General features: G+C 46.3%; 1 protein-coding gene and 1 long non-coding RNA gene across 3 annotated transcripts; one reads left to right on the forward strand and one right to left on the reverse strand.

Annotated features, from left to right (window-relative positions):
* LOC124040793 lies at nucleotides 1-4,713 on the reverse strand. Its single transcript, XR_006839790.1, has 5 exons — nucleotides 4,132-4,713; nucleotides 972-1,103; nucleotides 706-860; nucleotides 565-610; nucleotides 1-24 (listed from the first exon to the last, which is right to left on the reverse strand). It is a non-coding gene; the product is annotated as an uncharacterized LOC124040793 (long non-coding RNA).
* A 2,415-nt stretch (nucleotides 4,714-7,128) lies between these two features.
* On the forward strand, nucleotides 7,129-21,443 carry synpo2la (synaptopodin 2-like a). 2 transcript variants are annotated; one of them, XM_046358795.1, is made up of 4 exons: nucleotides 7,129-7,502; nucleotides 8,580-8,731; nucleotides 9,111-9,853; nucleotides 16,567-21,443. In XM_046358795.1, the coding sequence occupies exons 1-4, from the start codon at nucleotides 7,401-7,403 to the stop codon at nucleotides 19,302-19,304; spliced, it is 3,735 nt and encodes a 1,244-aa protein (XP_046214751.1). In that variant the 5' UTR covers nucleotides 7,129-7,400; the 3' UTR covers nucleotides 19,305-21,443. The 2 variants fall into 2 exon arrangements, with proteins under 2 accessions (XP_046214751.1, XP_046214752.1); XM_046358796.1 differs by having other exon boundaries at nucleotides 7,384-7,520.
* The last annotated feature ends 914 nt before the right edge of the window (nucleotides 21,444-22,357 follow it).

Raw genomic sequence — 22,357 nt, forward strand, 5'->3', positions numbered from 1 at the left:
GTTGTCTAACTGCCACTGTAAGTCCTGTTGAGAACGGGAAGATGAGAAGGTGTTAGACGTGAACTAATAAATACTTAAACTGTACTTTTAGACCTGGGTCCACAGATGTATTGTACTGTGCCAACAGGCCTTGCAGGAATTGTCAGTAATTGTCTAAATGATGGGATAAAAAAGGGAAATTGGGGTTATAACCGAGATGAGAAACATTCATATTGAAGATGGGGGAATCAAGACTATTATAAGGTGATTCCAGATCAAAACAGTCGGTGTCGGGTCAGGGACTCATAAATTATATAATAGACAACCCAGACTAATGTGATTGTATGGATTACGTCTCCCCTTAGAGGACCAAACAATTTACTGCACAAGTAGCAGTCATGTTATCAGTCGTTTTCAGTTATGTTACAAAAAAGGGAAGGGAAAGGGGGGGGGTGCATTCAACTGAAATGTGTCTTCCGCATTTAACCCCTCTGATAGCTACGTGTTTTACTGTCACTCAATGTTCTACAATGAGCAGGAAGATCATAATAAACAAAACATTAAAAAGCAAGTTGCAGTTCTCACCAAGTGTGTCATGTCCACTGACACTTTGCTTCTGTTCCAGCAAGTCCTGCAAGTATGAGTTCTAATTGTAGTTTACCAATATCTGTCACTTATATTTAAAATAGTTAGCCATGCCATTTTCCCCCCATGGAGTATTGGTACCTAGTAATCCTTGGCTGACTGCACTCAGCATGTTGTCATTGGACTCTATAGTAAAGCCTTGCCCCCTGGTGAAAGCTGCTGCTCCGTCCCCAACCAGCAGACTGTGGGGGCTCCTGTCCATCACCCTACAAGCCACCCACACCGGAGGCCCACCGCTGCAAATCAGAGTTTCAGACAATACATTTATCAGTGGGTTTCCCTATGAGTATTTATTTTCAAAGATATCTCTTTCCCATGGCAGTGGTTTCAGCAGTTAGTTCTCTCACCATCGTAGCGCTGTGACTGCCCCAAACCTGCCGGCGATGCCCTCCATGATGGCAGCATCACACTCCCCCACTGTTAGGGAATCCTCCCCTCCCCACAATGTGATGCCAATGTCTCTGGGTCATCTTCAACCTCTGGAAGAAACACAAGAGTATCATTATGCTTCATTCTACAGCTAAGAGGATTTTTTTTTTGCCTTAATCTGTTGTTGTCGTGCACTGTCTTTTTGCTAGCTAGAACCATCTACATTAAATGCTGCCTGTCTTTCCAGGAGCCTACTTGGTGTGTGAACTGCTGACTGCTCACAACTTGCAGATGATTGTTGTCACATTAACCAGGATTAAGGGGCAGGGCAATTTGTGACTGTTGTGGTTTTGTTAATCAGTATCATCGGCGGTCTCGTCGTCAAAACTAAGACCGCCACCGAAACAAAGATGGTTCTGCTGAGTTATCCAAGGAAGGAAAGGGAGTAAAAGCTCCACACCACTCTCTCACTTGAGTATCTTACCTAGTTATTTTCAGATGATCTAATTGAGCTATTTTGTATCTTTTGCAACTGTATGTGTTTTTTTGAACCCAGCTCGCCCCTCTCCCTGTCTGCTTTACAGACGCTCCCCACCCCTTGGCTGCAACCCTTCTACTTTAGTGTATCCTGCACACGTAATTCCTGGTCTCCAGCAATGCTTGGAACTGCCGATCTGCGGTCAAGAATGCTAAGTTCTTCTCAGCCTATGCTGCCCTTCAGTCCTTAGACTTTCTGGCCCTGACAGAGACATGTATCAACCCAGGGAACACTGCTACTCCAACTGCTCTCTCTTTATCTGACAACCTTTTTTCTCATAGTCCGAGAGCACCCGTTCTTCGCGGTGGTGGCACATGGCTGCTCATGGAGATTTTCTCTTTTCTCCCTCACTCACCTGTCCATCTCCTCATTTGAATTCCATGCTGTCACTTGTCGACTCAAGCTTAACCTTGCTGTCATCTATCGCCCACCATAGAGAGTTCCTCAATGAGCTTGACACCTTGATAAGCTAATTTCCTGCGATTGCTCACCGCTCTCTGTACTGGGCGACTTCAACCTCCCGTCATCCGCCTTTGAGTAATTTCTTTCCAACTCTTTCTTTCCCCTCCTTTGCCTCTTTTGACCTTTCCCAGTCCCCTCACACTCACAAGGCAGGCAATATGCTTGACCTCAACTTTATTAGAGGCTGTTCGCCCCTACCCAGATGGTTATGCGCAGTCGTAATCTTCGCTCTCTTTCTCCCACTACTCTCTCCTCTTCTATCCTATCATCTCTCCCTTTCTGCTGAAACGTTCTCTGACCTGTCTCCTGATTCTGCTTCTTAGACCCTACTATCCTCCTTTTCCGCATTCTATGACTCTCACTGTCCCCTGTCCTCCTGGCTGGCTCCACACTCCCCTCCTGCTCCATGACTGAGTGACTTATTCAGAGTTTACAGAACAGGTGAAAATGAGAGAGCTAAACTTCCGGAGGACCTATCATCCTTTCTCCCCCTCCTGTCTCTCTTATCTTCCTCTGTATCTGCTGCTGAAGCCACTTTCTATCACTCTACATTTCAAGCTTCTGCCTCTAACCCAAGGAAACTCTTTTCCACCTTCTCCTCTCTCCTTAGTCCTCCACCCCTCCCCCTCCCTTCTCCCTCTCTGCAGACAACTTTGTCTACCACTTTGAAATGAAGGTTGACGACATCCGCTCCTCATTCACTCAGCCTATTGAATCCACTGGTCCCACTCACACAGAACTACCTTACGCCTTAACCTCTTTCTCCCCTCTCTCTCCAGATGAAATCCTGCGACTAGTGAGGTCGCTCAACAACCTGCCCGCTCAACCCCATCCCCTCCTCCCTTTCCAGACCATCTCTCTCGAGACCTTCTCCCATTCCTCACTTACCTCATCAACTCATCACTGGCGTCGTCCCCTCTGACTTCAAAATGGCCTGAGTCGCTCCCCTCCTCAAGAAACCAACACTCGTCCCTGCTGATGTCAAAAACGACTAAAACTCCCTTCTTTCTTTTCTTTCCAAAGCACTTGAGTGTGCTGTCTCTGACCAACTCTCTTGCTATCTCTCTAAGAACCATCTTCTTGGCTCTAACAAGTCAGGCATCTAGACGGGTCACTCAAACGAGACAGCTCTTCTCTGTGTCAAGGAGGCTCTCCACACTGCCCTAGCTGACTCTCTCTCCTCTGTTCTCATCCTCCTAGATCTATCCACTGCCTTCAAAACGGTGAACCATCAGATCCTCCTCTCCAGCCTCTCAGGGCTGGGAGGTCTCAGGCTCTGCACACTTTAGGATTGAATCCTACCTGGCAGGCTCATCCTACCAGGTGACGTGGAGAGGATTTGTGTCTGCACCACATACTCTCACATCTGGTGTCTCCCAGGGCTCAGTTCTAGGCCCTCTCCTCTTCTCTCTATACACCAAGTCACTCGCCTCTGTCATATCCTCACACTGTCTCTCCTGTCATTGCTACGCGGATGACAACGCAACTACTTTTCTCCTTACCCCCTTCTGACACCCAGGTGGGGACACGCATCTCTCTGTGTGCTTAGTAGATATCTGGGGCTTAGATGTTGGCCCTCATGCACAACCTTTACAAGATGGAGCAGCCCTTCCTCCCGAAGAAGGCCCGCCTGCTCCAAGACCTCTCCATCGCCGTTGATAACTCCACGGTGTCCCCTCCCAGAGTGCAAAGAACCTTGGCGTGACCCTGGGCAACACTCTGTCGCTCTTTGCAAACATCAAAGAAGTGACATGCTCCTGCAGGTTTATGTTCTACAACACCTGTAGAGTACGACACTACCTCACTGGAAGTGCCGCAGGTTCAAATCCAGGCACTTGTCAACTTCCGTCTGGACTCCTGCAACTTGCTGTTGGCTGGGCTCCCCGCTTGTGCCCACTCACACTTGACTCTTGTCCCTCTTACTACCTGACTTTGCTGATAGCTACTTCATAGAGGAAAAATGTACTTACTATGACTGAGATATGTGGTTGTCTCACCTGGCTATATGAATGCACTTAACTGTAAGTCGCTCTGAGTAAGTGTCTGATAAATTAGTAAAATGTTATTATTATTTTTAAATAGACATGCTGCTTTGCTTAACTGTGGTTGGTGGGTCACCCACTCCAACTCATGCCAACCTGCCATGGCATCCTCTACATTGTCCGTAGCATCTCGTCCAGTGGTAATCAGGCTGAGAGAATCCCCATGTCCCGACAGCTGCCATGGATCCACTGTCTGAAGAACTACTGGCTATAGGAGGACAAAACACATGGTAGCTATATACCCAATCCATGTGCAAAATAAAGTCCCCACATCCAAGGTCTGGGTTAAACAAACTAGTAAATAAACAAACTAGTAGATTAACGATGCACTATAACTGTCCTTTCATGAGTCATCCCCATTGGAAAAGCTGAACTGGTGAATGCAAGACATCCCGATCTATGCATCTCGTGGGCAGAAATGAGAAAGGAAAAGCGGCGTTTTCAGAATACGGACATGACCCAAGATTAACCCCCTTAACTTCACCGCAACCAGTATATAGATGAGGAAGCTTGCGGGAGGAGCTTTAGGAGGACAGGCTCATTGTAATGGCTGGAATGGTATCAATGAAAGGGTATCAAACACATCAAACTCTGTCCATGTATTACAGTCTTCCTATAGCTCCTCCCAACACCCTCCTCTGGTATCACTCTACATGGACACTCTTTGCTGGAACCACGACTTGCAGCACTCGCCAATGAAAGTGATCCTCTTCCTCGTCTTCTTCCTTTCAGTTTCTGGCAGACTACACAAATACATGGTGTATTGCTGCCACCTACAGGCTCAGTTTATCCCTACACAGTTCACCACAGCAAACCCACAGTGCTCCAATCTCATGCTGGTCCACAGGATAAAATCCTTCCTCTGCTACCCCACGTACTCCCTCACACCCATCGCAGATCCCTGAATAACAAAATATTGTTGTCACCTGCTCTCACTCTATCTGCTACTTCCGTCAGACACACTAACTGCATATAGACCAATCTGTAAAAAAAATCATAACAGCCATACTTCTTCTAATAGGAAGCATATGGAGCGGGGAGGACATTAGGAAACAGGGACAGACAACATACCACATGAGACTGTAATCCCAACCCCAATCAGCAGAGGGAGTGATATGCACAATAACATTCCGTAATGCCTGCCCTCTGCCAGGCTCCAGTCAGTGATCCGAGAAATGGGGACAGCTGCTGAACTCAACACCCAAAGGAGAAGCTATCATTGGTAACACAAACACAGCACTGTTGATAAAAACAGCATTGCATGGATAGGGGCTACTGTGGGGGATAAAGATAATTCCATCCCCATCAAAAGGACTTAAAGGCTTTTCATTGCCACATAGATCTACTTTGCACTAGACTGGGTATTAGGTAAAGGCCTCTGCCTCTTTGTGCTATATGGACATGCACAGCATTCACACCCTTGACCATAACACATACATTGTTCTGGTTCATGTATTATGATCAAGGGTGTGAATGGGGTGTGTGTGTGAAGCATAAAGCTTATTGTCCAGGTGTGTGATCATGACACAAAATAATATAGCAATGGCCCACTAGCTATAATCCTGCACACTGTGTGTCTGGAGAAACTGTTTTACTTTGTCTGCTCTTAGTTTGGTTCAGTTCCCCTTTGGGACAGAGTATCTTAGGTGTCTGTGAGGGCTAGTGGGCTGAGAGCCAGGATCCTGTCCAGGCTGGCCCTACCATCACAGTTCCCCTGCTAAGAGCGCAGTTATATGTAAGAATGCAGTGTCAGATTCTAAGCCATGCCAGAACATTAAGGTAAAAGATTGCGGATTCAATCCAAAGTGGCTCCTTCATCATGTACAATGTAATATACACTGCCGTTCAAAAGTTTGGGGTCACATAGAAATGACCTTGTTTTTGAAAGAAAAGCACATCTTTTCTCCATTAAAACATCAAATTGGTCAGAAATACAAAATGATAAACTTGGATTAGCTAACACAACGTGCCATTGGAACACAGGAGTGATGGTTGCTGATAATGGGCCTCGGTACACCTACGTAAATAATCCATAAAAATAATAATATAATAATATATGCCATTTAGCAGACGCTTTTATCCAAAGCGACTGCCGTTTCCAGCTACAACAGTCATTTACAACATTAACAATGTCTACACTGTATTTCTGATCAATTTGATGTTATTCTAATGGACAAAAAAGTACTTTCCTTTCAAAAACAAGGATATTTCCATGTGATCCCAAACTTTTGAACTGTAGTGTATGTCCACTTGTTGCTATCTGTCCCCCAGCGAAAGTGTCACAAACGAAGTCTTGTATTGTCAGTGGTTGAGTTGTTGTGATCCAAAAAGTCATCCTGAGGATGTCCTAATATGGACCCCGAATGGATGACAGTTTCTACCCAGGACCTAACCACAAATATCTTGCGACTAATGATTTTGCAAAAAGTGTTATAATCAAATGTGATTGACTGATTAATGAAGCCACGACCTCAAAGGAATCAGCCATGACCCACTACAAAGTGGATCCCCACCCACCATTTGGGAACATAGATATAAATCATTTAGATTCTCCAGATGCTAGTCTTACACAGGTTTAGAGGTGCATGGACAACACTGGAGGTAGGGGCTTATTTTTGGAGTGGCTATCAACAACCCCTTGACAACTCCGCTGTCTGAGTGACAGGACAAGTGTGCAATTAGACCCTCCTCTCAATCACTCAAGCCAGCATTCCACTGTGTAAGCAGACACAGGTCTCTAACCACCTCCTCTTCTTTTCCACCTACCTCCCTCTCTCTCTTGCTTGCTCTCTCTCCCCCTCTCTTTCTCTCTCTCTATCCCTCCTCTCTTTCTCTCTTTCTCACTCTCTCCCCACCTTTCTTTCTTTCTGTCTGTCTGTCTGTCTTTCTCTCTCTCTCTCTCTCTCTCTCTCTCTCTCTCTCTCTCTCTCTCTCTCTCTCTCTCCTCTCTCTCCCCCTCTCTCTCTCTCTCTCTCTCTTTCCGTCTCTCCCTCTCTCTCTCTCTCTCTCTCTCTCTCTCTCTCTCTCTCTCTCTCTCTCTTCCCCTCTCTCTCTCTCTCTCTTCCCCCCTCTCTCTCTATTTCAGCTCCCCCAGCCTGCAACCCTATCAGCAGTGCCCATACTTAGGGTGTGGGTGGGCATGTGTGTGTGTCATTGAAAGAGTGTGTGCATGTGTGCGTGCCCAGGTGCCAGAGTAGTGGGTTGAGAGAAGTCAACTCCATGACATTATAGCTGAAGGAGAGAGGACAGAGCTCTCTGAGGGGGCCCTGACAACTATGGAGTAAACGCACTGAGGGCCCCCCAGAAAGACAAAAAGACAGACAAACGGACAGAAAAACAAAAAAAGGAGAACGTATCACACAATAATGGTGGCAGAAGAGGTTATAATCACCTTGTCTGGTGGAGCACCATGGGGCTTTCGTCTCCAGGGGGGCGCGGAGCACCAGAAACCACTTCAGGTGGCCAAGGTATGGCTTCAGTGAAAGGTAGGACGTTAAAACTGTTTCAAGGGACAAGGGATATGGTAAGAGGGACATTCTGAATTAGAAGTGTCTATGTCTATGACAGTGCATTCTATAATATATTGGGTCTGGAATTAGTGGGTGATAAAGGGTTGTGAACATGGTTCAGATAAAATATCGGCTGCAATCATGGGCAGGGGGCCGAGAAGCCTGAGCATGAGTCATGTGTCTGTTCTAGAATGGGAGACATTGGAGGGATTGGTAGAGCTGTAGAACTTTAAACTTCTCCTGTTTGGAGTGCATGTAGCAAGGCAGACATCATTTGGTATGTGATTGCACAGATGTCGGATAGATCGGACAATCATCTTTCCTCATTGGATCTCTCTCGTTTCTGAATGGCTGGTTCTCAGTCAGGGTTCTCAGTCAGGGTTCTCAGTCAGTTGCTACACCTCTTCATAAGAGGATATCCAGTTCAGCAAAGCTGTCATAGACACATACAGGATATCAGTTTCACACCTTACATATCCAACTGCCTATGCATTCCCCCATTGCATTTCCCCATTACCAAAGTATTTCTCTTGTCCTTTTCTGTATAGGGGATTTTAGTACATATAGTATGAGATCCTTATCTTACATATAGTAAGAGATCCTTATAGATCATGTAGCTTCAACATGTACATTCTATTAAAATCTCATAGGTTGCATTAGCACAACTATGGGGTCAACCCATAGGGCACAAATAGTGGGAGAGTGCATGGGGGAGGAGAGGTGCTGGCTGGCATTTCGCTGCTGAAGTGGGTAAGAGGGCTTCACTTCAGCCACAGCTTGTGGGAAATGTCTGCAGCACGTCCAAGCTGTCAGGGCAAGTCACAAAGACAAGAGATCAAGGGCTGCTTTGTCATGTTCTCTATCCAATATCACTTTTCAGAATGAAGGAGAGATGACAGAGAGATAATAGATAGAGAGAGAGCTTGTTAAAGAGAGTGAGAGAGAGAGAGATAGAGTATGGCATTGGGTACGGTTGGCAAACCTATCTTATATTGTTTATTGTGGGTGATATTTTGTCTCTCTCTGCTGGTGTAGGTGCGTAAGCGCAGTAAGGCGTGCAGGGCAGGACTGCGGGAGGGCGATGAGCTGGTGTCCATCAACGAGCAGCCATGTGGAAGTCTGTCCCACTCCCAGGCCATGACCATAATCGACAGCTCCCCAGGAATATTACATATCCGGGTCAAGAGGTCAGAGAGTAATTACAATCGCCATTGATGTATACACTTTTAAGCATAAAAGTCCTGATGTTAACACATTGTTTTACCTGTTATATTAGCATTAAGTGCTACTCCATCATTATTTTATTAATTTAATCTTTATTTAACTAGGCAAGTCAGTTAAGAACAAATTCTTATTTACAATGACAGCCTGCCAGGGAACCGTGGGTAAACTGCCTTGTTCAGGGGCAGAACAACAGATTTTTACCTTGTCAGCTTGGGAATTCGATCCAGCAACCTTTCAGTTACTGGCACAACGCTCTAACCACCAGGCTACCTGCCACCCCATCTTATGCAAATAGCATAAGCCAGAGCAGTATGCCCAACAATTGTTAATTTGCTCCCACAGGGCACCGGCAGGCTTCCAGTCTGTGGTGCTGTTGACCCGCGCCCCGTCCCCTCGCATTGACAAAGAGTACCGAGCCGCCCTGCGTGCCATGTCCCCCTCCTCCAGACCTCACCACATAGCAGCTGTCAGGGAGGTCCCCCATGGCAGGTCCTCTGTCCTGTCCCCCATGGGGCGCAGCGGCCTCACCTCGCCCCCAGGCAGTGAGGCCTACTACGGGGAGACAGACAGCGACGCAGATGTGGCAGCCCACGAGAGGCAGAGGAGGCAGAAGCGCAGAAGTCCCAGCAACTTACCTGGCAAAGCCTCTGGCAGAGCCTCCCAGGAGGGAGGCGAGACCTCAGAGTTTAGCGGCTATGACAGCGCCCCAGATGGCCAGCTCTACCCAGGGCTCCAGGACCACGGGCTAATGGATGGCCGAGGAGCGGGGGAAGGCTTGCCGGGGGTGGCCCGCAAGGAGGTGATTTACCAGCCCCCTCCAGGGATGTGGTCCTCCCAGACCTCCACAGAGACCTCCTCCATCATCTCCTCTGTTGAGGACCAGGGCCCAGGAAGGGACGGAGTGGCGGAGGAGGACAGTGGCTTCCAGGAGCCCTCCAACGTGGTCCCACTGGTTTCCCCTGAGAGGGCCAAAGGGGCCATGCAGCTGAGCTCCCGCAGGCAGCTGGTGCCCATGGTGGGGCCCATAGACACCCCTCTGGATGAGGAGCTCAGTGTCACCTACATGGACAAGGCCAAGCAAGCCAGTGAGTATCCTAATTATACCCCATAGTGAGATGTGTTACTGTACAAATAATTAGTCATGTAATGGCTAGTTGAGGCTGGCATTGCATGTTGTCTGTTATTTATACTGAACAAAAATATAAACGCAACATGTAAATTGTTGGTCCCATGTTTCATTAGCTGAAATAAAAGATCCCAGAAATGTTCAATACATGCAAAAAGCTTATTTCTCTCAAATGTTGTGCACAAAATTGTTTACATCCCTGCCAGTGAGTAATTATCCTTCGCAAAGATAAACCATCCACCTGACAGGTGTGGCATATATGGAAGCAGCACTTCCTCATTACAGAGCTGCACCTTGTGCTGGGGACAATAAAAGGCCACTCTAAAATGTGCAGTTTTATGATGTCTCAAGTTTTGAGGGAACGTGCAATTGGTATGCTGACTGTAGGAATATCCACCACAGCTGTTGCCAAACAATTGAATGTTCATTTCTCTACCATAAGCCCACTCCAATGCCATTTTAGAGAATTTAGCAGTACATCACAACCACACACCATGTTTTAACCATGCCAGTCCAGATGTCAATGTTGTGAACAGAGTGCCCCATGGTGGCCGTGGAGTTATGGTATGGGCAGGCACAAGCTAGATACAATGAACACAATGACATATTATCAATGGCAATTTGAAAGCACAGTGATACCGTGACGAGATCCTGAAGACCACTGTCGTGACATTCATCTGCTGCCATCACCTCATGTTTCAGCGTGATAATACACAGCACCATGTCGCAAAGATCTGTACACAATTCCTGGAAGCTGAAAATGTCCCAGTTCTTCCATGGCCTGCATACTCACCAGACATGTCACCCATTGAGCCTGTTTGGGATGCTCTGGCTCAACGTGTACCACAGCATGTTCCAGTTCCTGCCAATATCCAGCAACTTCGAACAGCCATTGAAGAGGAGTGAGACAACATTCCACAGGCCACAATCAACAGCCTGATCTATTCAATGTGTAGGGGATGTGTTGCGCTGCATGAGGCAAATGTTGGTCACAGCAGATACGGACTGGTTTTCTGATCCACGCCCCTACCTTTTTTTCAGGTATCTGTGACCAACAATTGCATTTCTGTATTCCCAGTCATGTGACATCCATATATTAGGGCCTAATGAATTGATTTTCTTATATGAACTGTAACTCAGTAAAATCTTAGAAATTGTTATATGTTGCGGTCACATTTTTGTTCAGTGTAAATCCTATTTAAAAAATTGTCATTGTGATAATGAGATGGTTTAAGTAGCTTCTCAAATCAAATCAATGTTTATTCTCATAGGTGTCCTCTTGGGTAAAGGCAGAGTATTCCTCATGAGATAGCATTCGTCTGAAAAGGGCCCCTTTAAGAGGACAGAGGCAGTCCCTTCTACGTAGAACAGGGGCTATATTTGTCCCCTAGTTCAGTGGTCCGCTAACCCGAGCACTGCATGTATGAACTGGGGAAGGCATCTCCAAGCAGCTGCTATCTGATATCAAGTAGCAGTAGCCCCCCCCCCTCTCACTTTCCCTCTTCGACCACCTTTATATATCACTCTGTCCTTCTCTTCCACTATATTCCCCTCTCACATTCATGTCTTGCTACATCTCGCTAAGACTGCAACAAAAACAAGGACACACTGAAGAAAAACATACAATAACTATTTACAGGTATAAATAAGACACATTTAAAACTGTATCTAGAGTAAACAAAATATGATACCATTCCATTCATACACATATCAATAGACAAAATACACATGTGCTGTCCTTGGTCGGATGGTTTAGACACCAATACACCAATAGTTAATAATAGTAAGGCGGAGTGCCCTCTGCTGTGATCAATCCGTCAGAGCTAACAGGCAGCTGATGATTGGACCAGTGACCTGGGCTAACGGCCAAAATATATACAGTACCAGTCAAAAGTTTGGACATACCTACTCATTCAAGGGTTTTTCTTTGTTTGTACTATTTTCTACATTGTAAAATAACAGTGAAGACATCAAACTAGAAAATAACAGTGCAAACCAGATGGGATGGCGTATCGTTGCATAATACTGTGGTAGCCATGCTGGTTAAGTGTGCCTTGAATTCTAAATAAATCAAAGACAGTGTCACTAGCCGAGCACCATCACACATCCGCCTCCATGCTTCATGTCTTAAAGTAATGATGGACTGCTATTTCTCTTTGCTTACTTGAGCTGTTCTTGCCATAATATGGACTTGGTATTTTACCAAATAGGGCTATCGTCTGTATACCAACCCTAACTTGTCACAACACAACTGATTGGTTCAAACACATTCAGAAGGAAAGAAATTCCACAAATTAACGTCTAACTTTGCACACCTGTTAATTGAAATGCATTCCAGGTGACTCCCTCATGAAGCTGGTTGAGAGAATGCCAAGATTGTGCAAAGCTGTCATTTTTATTTTATTTAAACTTTATTTAACCAGGTAGGCTAGTTGAGAACAAGTTCTCATTTGCAACTGCGACCTGGCCAGATAAAGCAAAGCAGTTCGACACATACAACAACACAGAGTTACACATGGAAAAAAACAAAAATACAATCAATAATACAATAGAAAAATCTATATTCAGCATGTGCAAATGAGGTAAGGTTAAGAGGGATAAGGCAATAAATAGGCCATGGTGACAAATTAATTACAATATAGCAATTAAACACTGGAATGGTAGGATGTGCAGAAGATGAATGTGCAAGTTGAGATACTGGGGTGCAAAGGAGCAAGATAAGTAAATACATAAATACAGTATGGGGATGAGGTAGATTGGATGGGCTATTTACAGATGAGCTATGTACAGGCGCAGTGATCTGTGAGCTGCTCTGATCTGTGAGGGAGGTAAGAGTCTCCAGCTTCAGAGGTTTTTGCAGGTCGTTCCAGTCATTGGCAGCAGAGAACTGGAAGGAGAGGCAGTCAAAGGGAGAATTGGCTTTGGGGGTGACCAGTGAGATATACCTGCTGGAGCGCGTGCTACGGGTGGTGAAGGATGCTTAGTTGCGAAATAGGAAGCAGATTCTAGATTTAATTTGGGATTGGAAATGTTTAATGTGAGTCTAGAAGGAGAGTTTACAGTCTAACCAGACACCTAGGTATAAGTCAGAACCGTCCAGAGTAGTGATGCTGGACGGGCGGGCATGTGTGGGCAGCGATCGGGTGAAGAGCATGCATTTAGTTTTACTTGCATGTAAGAGCAGTTGGAGGCCACGGAAGGAGAGTTGTATGGCATTGAAGCTCCTCTGGAGGTTAGTTAACAGTGTCCAACGAAGGGTCAGAGGTATACAGAATGGTGTTGTCTGCGTGGAGGTGGATCAAAGAATCACCAGCAGCAAGAGCGACATCATTGATGTATACAGAGAAGAGAGTCGGCCCGAGAATTGAACCCTGTGGCACCCCCATAGAGACAGAGATCCGGACAACAGGCCCTCCGATTTGTCATACTGACCTCTATCGAAGAAGTAGTTGGTGTACCAAGCGAGGCAATCATTTGAGAAGCCAAGGCTGTTGAGTCTGCCAATAAGAATGTTGTGATTGACAGAGTTGAAAGCCTTAGCCAGGTCGATGAATACGGCAGCACAGTAATGTCTCTTATTGATGGCGGTTATGATATCGTTTAGGACCTTGAGCGTGTCTGAGGTGCACCCATGACCAGCTCTGAAATCAGATTGCATAGCGGAGAAGTAATGGTGAGATTCGAAATGGTCGGTAATCTATTTGTTAACTTGGCTTTCAAAGACCTTAGAAAGGCAGGGTAGAAAACATATAGGTCTGTAGCAGTTTGGGTCTAGAGTGTTTGAAGAGGGGGATGACCACGGCAGCTTTCCAATCTATGGGAATCTCAGACGATACGAAAGAGAGGTTGAACAGGCTCGTAATAAGGGTTGCAATAATTTTGGCAGATAATTTTAGAAAGAGAGGGTCCAGATTGTCTAGCCAGGTTGATTTGTAGGGGTCTATATTTTGCAGCTCTTTCCGAACATCAGCTGTCTGGATTTGGGTGAAGGAGAAGTGGGGGAGGTTTGGGCAATTTGCTGTGGGGAGCGCAGGGCTGTTGACCGGGGTAGGGGTAGCCAGGTGGAAAGCATGGCCAGCCGTAGAAAAATTCTTATTGAAATTCTCAATTATTGTGGATTTATTGGTAGTGACAGTGTTTCCTAGCCTCAGTGCAGTGGGCAGCTGGGAGGAGGTGCTCTTATTCTCCATGGACTTTACAGTGTCCCAGAACTTTTTTGAGTTTGTACTACAGGATTAAAATTTCTGTTTGAAAAAGATAGCTTTAGCTTTCCTAACTGCCTGTGTATATTGGTTCCTAACTTCCCTAAAAGTTGCATATCACGGGGGCTATTCGATGCTAATGCAGAACGTTACAGGATGTTTTTGTGCTGGTCTAGGGCAGACAGGTCTGGAGTGAACCAAGGGCTATATCTATTTCTAGTTCTACATTTTTTGAATGGGGCATGCTTATTTTCGATGGTGATGAAGGCACTTTTAAAGAATAACCAGGCATCCTCTACTGACGGGATGAGGTCAATGTCATTCCAGGATACCCTGGCCAGGTCGATTAGAAAGGCCTATTCGCTGAAGTGTTTTAGGGAGCATTTGACAGTGAGGAGGGTTGGTCGTTTAACCGCAGACCCATTATAGATTTTTAAAATTTTTTAAATGTATTTTTTATTTCACCTAGGCTAGTTGAGAACAAGTTCTCATTTGCAACTGCAACCTGGCCAAGATAAAGCATAGCAGTGTGAACAGACAACAACACAGAGTTCCACATGGAGTAAACAATAAACAAGTCAATAACATAGTAGAAAAAACATCTATAAACATTGTGTACAAAAGGCATGAGGTATGCAATAAATAGGCCATAGAAGCGAATAATTACAATTTAGCAGATTAACACTGGAGTGATAAATGATCAGATGTCCAGGTAGAGATACTGGTGTGCAAAAGAGCAGAAAAGTAAATAAATAAAAACAGTATGGGGATGAAGTAGGTAAATTGGGTGGGCTATATACCGATGGACTATGTACAGCTGCAGCGATCGGTTAGCTGCTCAGATAGCAGATGTTTAAAGTTGGTGAGGGAGATAAAAGTCCGCAACTTCAGAGCTTTTTGCAATTCGTTCCAGTCGCGGGCAGCAGAGAACTGGAAGGAAAGACGGCCAAATGAGGTTTTAGCTTTAGGGATGATCAGTGAGATACACCTGCTGGAGCAGTGAACTGAGATACGGATGCTGGCAATGAGGCAGTGATTGCTGAGATCTTGAATGAAAATCGCAGAGGTCTATTTGGAGGGCGAGTTAGTTAGGATGATATAGTCTAAAGAAGAACAGTTTTATTGCTTCTTTAATCAGAACAACAGTTTTCAGCTGTACTAACATAATTGCAAAGGGTTTTCTAATGCTCAATTAGCCTTTTCAAATGCTAAACTTGAATTAGCACAACGTGCCATTGGAACACGGGAGTGATGGTTGCTGATAATGGGCCTCTGTGCGCCTATGTAGATATTCCATTAAAAATCTGTCGTTTCCAGCTACACTAGTCATTTACAACATTAACAATGTCTACACTGTATTTCTGATCAATTTGATGCTATTTTAATGGACAAGAAATGTGCTTTCCTTTCAAAAACAAGGACATTTCTACGTGACCCCAAACTTTTGAACTGTAGTGTATATACCAAAGACTTACAACCTGTCCACCTGTCACAGTCATAAACTCCCAGAGAGGGAGGCTATTTCAGGAGGTTGCTGTTTTAAGAAGTTTAAATAAATAAAATGCCATAAATCCCTGAGTGTCCCTAATTAGAGGTTCACATGTCCTCTTCAGGGACACTGCCAATGACAATTTAAATAACAACTCCTTACATAGTTGGGCACATTGGGATCATATCTGTCTAAAACTATAATAGGTTTGTGCAAATGTACAGCGTCTGCTTGAAGTTTGCCTACAAGATGGGACTTTTCTTCAAATCTATGCTATTAAGTCAATAGCTGGGAACTTCACCATGGTAAATGTAAAAATCCTGTGGCTTGCCAGGCATTTTTTCGGATGTGCTCTGGTAGCATGCTAGAAGATGGATGCTTGTCACTGGAGTACTACACAACCCCTTCCCCTGGAGGTTGCCCCCCCCCCCAGATAGCATATGAGCACGTCATAATCCATGGCAAAATGTGTAGAATAGCATGAGATTAGCTATAAAACAGCAATTTTTTATCTCTGCCCCATAGCAAAATGTGTAGAATTGTAGGAAGTTTGCTGTAGCCGGTTTTTAGAACTTGATGTCATGATGAGTTCTCAATTTAAAGGTTATATCTGGTCATTCAACACTGATAAAAAAAATATATCCCCCTGTACTTTTGGCAATGCATTAATAACAGTCATGTTTCTTCATCATATTTTAAATAGCTTGTAGAAATTATGATCACCCTGTGTCACTTTACGTGGAATAAGAACTCACGACATGTAAAATACTATCCTGTTATCTTTTTGTGTATATTATGTTAGGTGCAGTTGTTCAGGTGAATTGTAACTCCTATTCAATAATTGAAAATAAGTTTCATTGAGCTTTAAATAAAGGTAATCGACCTAATTCAAATGGAATTGACCACAACCGAGATGTTATGGAAACAGTACAGGTGTATTTACAGACGTACCCACACTAAAACATGCTTTGACCCCTACAGAACTGAACCGGGGTGACACGGTTCAAGACAAACAGGTGAAGGAGGCCAGAACCAAGTGCCGCTCCATCGCCTCCCTTCTGACAGACGCTCCCAACCCCCACTCCAAGGGCGTGCTGATGTTCAAGAAGAGGCGGCAGCGCTCCAAGAAGTACACGCTGACCAGCTTCGGCAGCGTGGACGAGGACATGCAGCAAGATTCCCAAGAGGAAGATGGTCTTTTCCCAGGAAGCGAGTCGGAGTTTGATGAGGATGGCTTCTCAGCCGCCCCCGACACCACCTGGGACAGTGACTACTTGGATGCACTGGAGAAGAGGGCGACCGCGGGGGGAGAGCGAGGGGATGGGACAGAAGATGCCCCCAGTCCCGGCCTGAGTGACATCTCTGGGAAGGGCGCCCAGCTGTTTGAGCAGCAAAGGAAGAGGGCGGCCGAGCATGCCAAGAAGGTGGCTGCCACCCAGCCTCAGGTGCCGCCCCAGCCTCAGATAAAGACCCAACCACCGAACCAAACACAGATCCAGGAGCAGCCTCAGCCATATGCACAGAGCCAGCCCCAGCCAGAGACACAACCACAGATGTACCAACCTCAGCAACCTGCGGCACCACCGCCCCCTGTAGCCTTCCAGGAGGAGACTCCGTCTGTGGCAGAGAGGGCTATGGCACCAGCCCCAGCTGCTCCTACTGCCTACAGTATGGCTAACGGAGATGTAGCCTACTCTGCAGTGAGCACAGCTAGTGTGATAATGTCACCCCCGACTGTGGCACCCAAACCAATCACTGGCCATGTGTCCATCTCAACCATACCTCCGCCCCAAACACCACTGCCAGAACTCTCCTCCAGCTCTGTGGTCAACAGAACCGCCCGCCCCTTCAACCCAGGGTTTGTGACTAACCGAGCCGCCACCGCTCCGGTTGTGTTCCGCCCCGTCATCACCAAAAGGGCCCAGCGCCCAGCAACCTCTGTGTCTATTGTAGGACCTCCCTTCTCCACCACATCAGAGCTGCCTGCAAGTGGCTGTCCTTCCTTCTTCTCACCCCCATCCTCTGTGTCCGGAGGACCGTTCTCCACCCCATCCTCAGCACCGGCCACTCATCCCCGTCCTGCCTTCTCTGTGGAGAGCCTGGCAGAACCACCTATGCTCTCTGTTCCACAGGCTTCCTTCACAGCCATACCTCCACCCCCAGCACAATTCTCAGGTGGCCCCATACCCCCACCTCCAGTCTCGTTTGCCTCCGTACCACCACCCCCAGTATCATTTGCCAACGTACCCTCAATTCCACCCCCATCGCCATTCTCAGGTGCTCCCATACCCCAAGCCTCGGTCTCGGTGGCCCAATCATCCCCAGCTCCAGTGTCATTTGACCCCATACCCCAACCTCAAGTTTCTTTTGCCCACATGCCCCAAGCTTCAGTCTCAGTTGTCCCACTCCCACCCTCCACAGCTCCTGCAGCTGCACCCAGATCCCCCATGTCCAATGTCCCACCTCTCCCTGGTGGTCGTACCGGTTACCTCCAGGAGGCTCGTCGGCGCAGCGGCAGGAGACCCATGTTCCGAGTCCCTGATGAGAAGAAGAACTCTCCCAACCCTGACCTGCTGAACATGGTGCAGAACCTGGATGACAGGCCCCACTACGGAAGTAATTCAGGGAGTATGATGGGCTTTGACTCAGGCACAGAGGAAGACCAGGCTGCTGAAGCCGGCCGGGGCAGGATGCCTCCACCGGTGGCCCCCAAACCCAGGGTCATCCACGAGGCCCCTCAGATTCCCCAGGCGGAGGGGAAGGGGGCTCAGCTGTTTGCCCGCAGGCAGAGCCGCATGGACCGGTTTGTGGTAGACACCCCACTAGAGACCGCCTACCAGCAGGAGATCACCCACCCAGGGGCCGAGTCCCAGTATGCCCCCAACCCCAATATCAACTCACAGTGGAAGTTATCCCCCAACATCCGTGCCCCCCCGCCCATTGGTTACAACCCATTGCTAGCCCCCTCCTGCCCTGTGGGGCCACAGAGAGATACAGGCAGGTCTGACAGGGGGAGCTGGGGAAACAAACGGGGGATAGCCTCTCATAGGGAGGGAATCAAAGCTCTGGATTTCATGAGAAGGCAGCCTTACCAGCTCAACTCAGCTATGTTCGGGGGTAGTGTTGCCAACCTGTCGGCGATGCCCTCATACCAGGACCAGAGGCAGCAGCAGGGAGGGTATACTACCATGGTGGGCACCACCATGACTCCTCCCAGACAGATCCCAGTCAAGGCGGCCCGTGTATACGAGATCAAACGCTTCTCAACACCCACGCCGATGTCATCCCGGTGTTTGGCCCCCACCGTGATCGCTCCTCGTTCAGCCACAACGCTGGGAGAGCGCCTGACCCGCTCCGACATGATCTCCCCAACCCCTGCTCCTCTCTCCCCACCCCCTGACCCTGTCTTTTCCCCAGCCCCGGTCTCTGCCCCACATCCCGCCCTTGCTCCTACCTATTCAGGGGGCCTGCCCGGGCTGCCCAGAATCAATGCCACCCCTGTCCCCAACCCCAACCCCATCCCCCACCCATCACCCTATCCTGGGGTGTCTTACAGTGGGCTCCAAGGTACTAAGCAGTTTCAGAGTGCCCCTGATCTGAGTTTCCTTGCTAACCTCCCCCCTCCTTTCAAGGCAAATGCCATGCAGGCACCCAAACCCCGCTTCATCGCCACCAAGGTGGGTGTCCAGCCGCGTGTGTGGAGACCAGGTGCCATGTAAATGGGAGTGGGAGACCCTGTCTGAGAACTGGACACATCCCAGCCCTATAAAAATATATATATATATATCTGCAAAACAACAGAGTATTAAACTGGTCAAAAACTGATCAATGAGTTTGTTCAGAGCCCAACAAATACGTTTTCACAAATGTATGAAGTCTCTTTCATTGGCAGGATTTGAAACCCTCACTAAAGGAATGTTTTAATTGGTGAAACTCAGAAATGTGTTTCCATTCATTTGATTATTATTATTATTATTATTTCCCACCTTTTTGTTTGTGCAATAGAGGTCCTTTGCTGTCAACGTCACAAAGTGCTATGATCAACTTCAGATCATGGTCCATGTGATTGCAGTGGTAGATGAGCTTGCCTGTCACACATACTGTTGCTAACCTGCGTTTGGTCTGGTCTGTCTTTCAACTCATTTGGCCCAGTCATGTCACAAAGTTCACAGTAGTATATCCACTGTACGCCTGTCCTGGAGGAGGTTTTTGTAGGGCTTATCTTTCTACACAGTCATCTAAATACTGTTTAAATCGCCATTGGAGTGAGAGAGCCTGTACTGAATTATTCTTTGAAACTTGAAATGTTGACATGTAGGATTTCTGAAATGAAATGGTGGATATAATGTTGCATAGCAACCGACCGTTCACTAACAATTACCACAGGAGGATCGCTGAGGCCCTGAGTCTTCCCTGTCTCTGATGAGAGGACAGAGGAGGGAGAGGTGAGGCTAACAGAGAGTGGTGAACACAGGGGGGTCCGAGCTCTTTCAATGTGAGCGCCAAGTGAGCGCCACTCAGACGAGTGCCAAGCACGATGATGCTTCACTCAGAAAAAACCCCTGACATGCTTCTCTCATGAAATCTGGGCTCTCCAACAGATGTCATTGCTCCTTTTTCATTGGGCAATGGCTAGGTCAAATGTTTAATGGATCTAGGGCTGGGGCTCCCTTCCAGTCTGCTGAAGCCCACCTCGGAAGATCAGAGGAGGTGGAAGATACTGTAAGTTAGACCTCACTCCATCCTGAGTGTTTGTGTTGGTGGCACCAGATCCCTGGCTCCCAGGGGTCAGTGAGAAATGCTATCTGATTTGGCGGGGTTTGTAGTTAACAGGTGTTTCTCTAGCCAGTCACTGCCTATTTGCGGAGCTGATTAGACAGCCAAGCGAATTGGATGAGCACAGCAACCCAGCCCTTCCCAGACTAGTGTGCCCTTTCTGAATGTCTGGTGTCCATGTCACCACTCACGTTGTATTAAAACAAATCACACCGATGACAGATGTTCATTTGTTGTGACTGAATCTGATTTGTCGCATAGAAACACAGGGAGGCACCGGCAACAGAAATGTTAAAGACATGAGATGGGCTGTGGATATTGAAGAAGCGGGGACATACGGTCCCTGCCCAATGATTTAGAGGGGTGTCGGTTATGAACCAAGTCAAGGTCCTCACTGGCATGTTAGCCTCTAATTTAGAGGAGGGGAGATACGACACGGTGTACCATGAGAGAGAAAATTCAGTTTGGGTATTTGTCAAGGATTTCCCACAGCCTTTGGAAAGTAGACGAGAGTGACCAGGAAAAGCCTGGTTCTGAGGCCTAGTAAGGGAGGAGGGTAGAGAGAGAAAGTAACAGACTCCACCGGTGCCTCTCTGAGACATGGAGGTGATCAGGTAGTGTATAAAATGGCAGAGATGAACACATAATGAACCCGATTAAGAACGGAACCATAACCGTTCCTGTTCTTCTAACAATGAAAACAGCTGATGGTAATTAACTGTAAATATATACAGGCTTTTGGATATGGATACGAACCACATTCACTGACAGGGTTCATGACTTGCCTTTCTGACACTGGTAAATCATTGTTCTTTTTTGTTGTTTTTCTAATGTATTAATCTAATTGAGCCTAACTGTATTTATGTCATTATGGGTTTTAAAGTATGTGATATGTTGTGCATAGTGGTCTCGGTGTGTAAAAATACAAAAAAACTCAAATGCATTTATCCTGGATACATCTATATAAAAGAGTGAGTGTGAAAATGTCTGTTAATGAAGCTGCAATAAAGGAGAGCAGTATAAGCTTTTTACTGACTAAGAGATGTGTTCATTTTAGAGGAATAAAAATACTTAAACATTTATCCAATTGTCTGAATCCTCTGATTCCACACTGCCCCCTGTCATTAAAAAGCACTGAGTAACACTGAAATGCTCAGATACACAATATTTCTGTGCTACAGAAAACCAGTCTCTGAGCAGGAACAATAGGCTACATGCAACGACAATGCCATTGTTTCTTTAAAATGAACAAATATTTCTCTAATTCAATTAGGAGAGAGTGGGGTAAGTTGAGCCATTGTTTACATTCAGCATCACTCCATGGGTACGGGGTAAGTTGAGCCGCAGGACTGGGTAAGTTAAGCCGCCTACAAATTTCTGTACGGAATGAAATATTACCACAACCTTTTTTAAAACCCTGTCTATTTTTATTTCCCAAACACAATTTAACACAATCACAATCACTATTTTTGTTGTTTTCTTTTAATAATTGAATGCATCTTTTAACACAGGCACACACACACCTAACAAACACACTTTTAAAAACACTTTTAACATAGGCCTCATATCCCAGCGACCGTGCCTTGAATCAAGCCTAGGAAGAAAACACTTCAATTTGCTCAACTTGTCATTGGCTCAACCACTGGCTCATGTTATCGCAAGGCAAACATTTGGACTATATTAGCCCACACAGATACAAGGACACACTTTCATGTCAGGCTACACATCTCCTATTGAAGCTTACTGAGAACCCAGCTGATGTACAGAACAATCTGACAATGATTTCCTTTGTTTTAGATACAAGCATTGTGAAACCTATAACACAATACATTCATTTGACTTGGTTTTCAGTTGATGACCACTTTGTCCGGGTGGTTTCTTCTTTCACAGACTCCATTTAAATGAACTCTTCCTAAATATTTGGTCAAATGAATTATGTCTGTCTGTCTGTTTCAATAGCGAAAAGGTAACAGACATGCAGCTACTTACCAACGGA

This window comes from Oncorhynchus gorbuscha, linkage group LG08 (genome assembly GCF_021184085.1).
Source record: "Oncorhynchus gorbuscha isolate QuinsamMale2020 ecotype Even-year linkage group LG08, OgorEven_v1.0, whole genome shotgun sequence".
Lineage (NCBI taxonomy): Eukaryota > Metazoa > Chordata > Actinopteri > Salmoniformes > Salmonidae > Oncorhynchus > Oncorhynchus gorbuscha.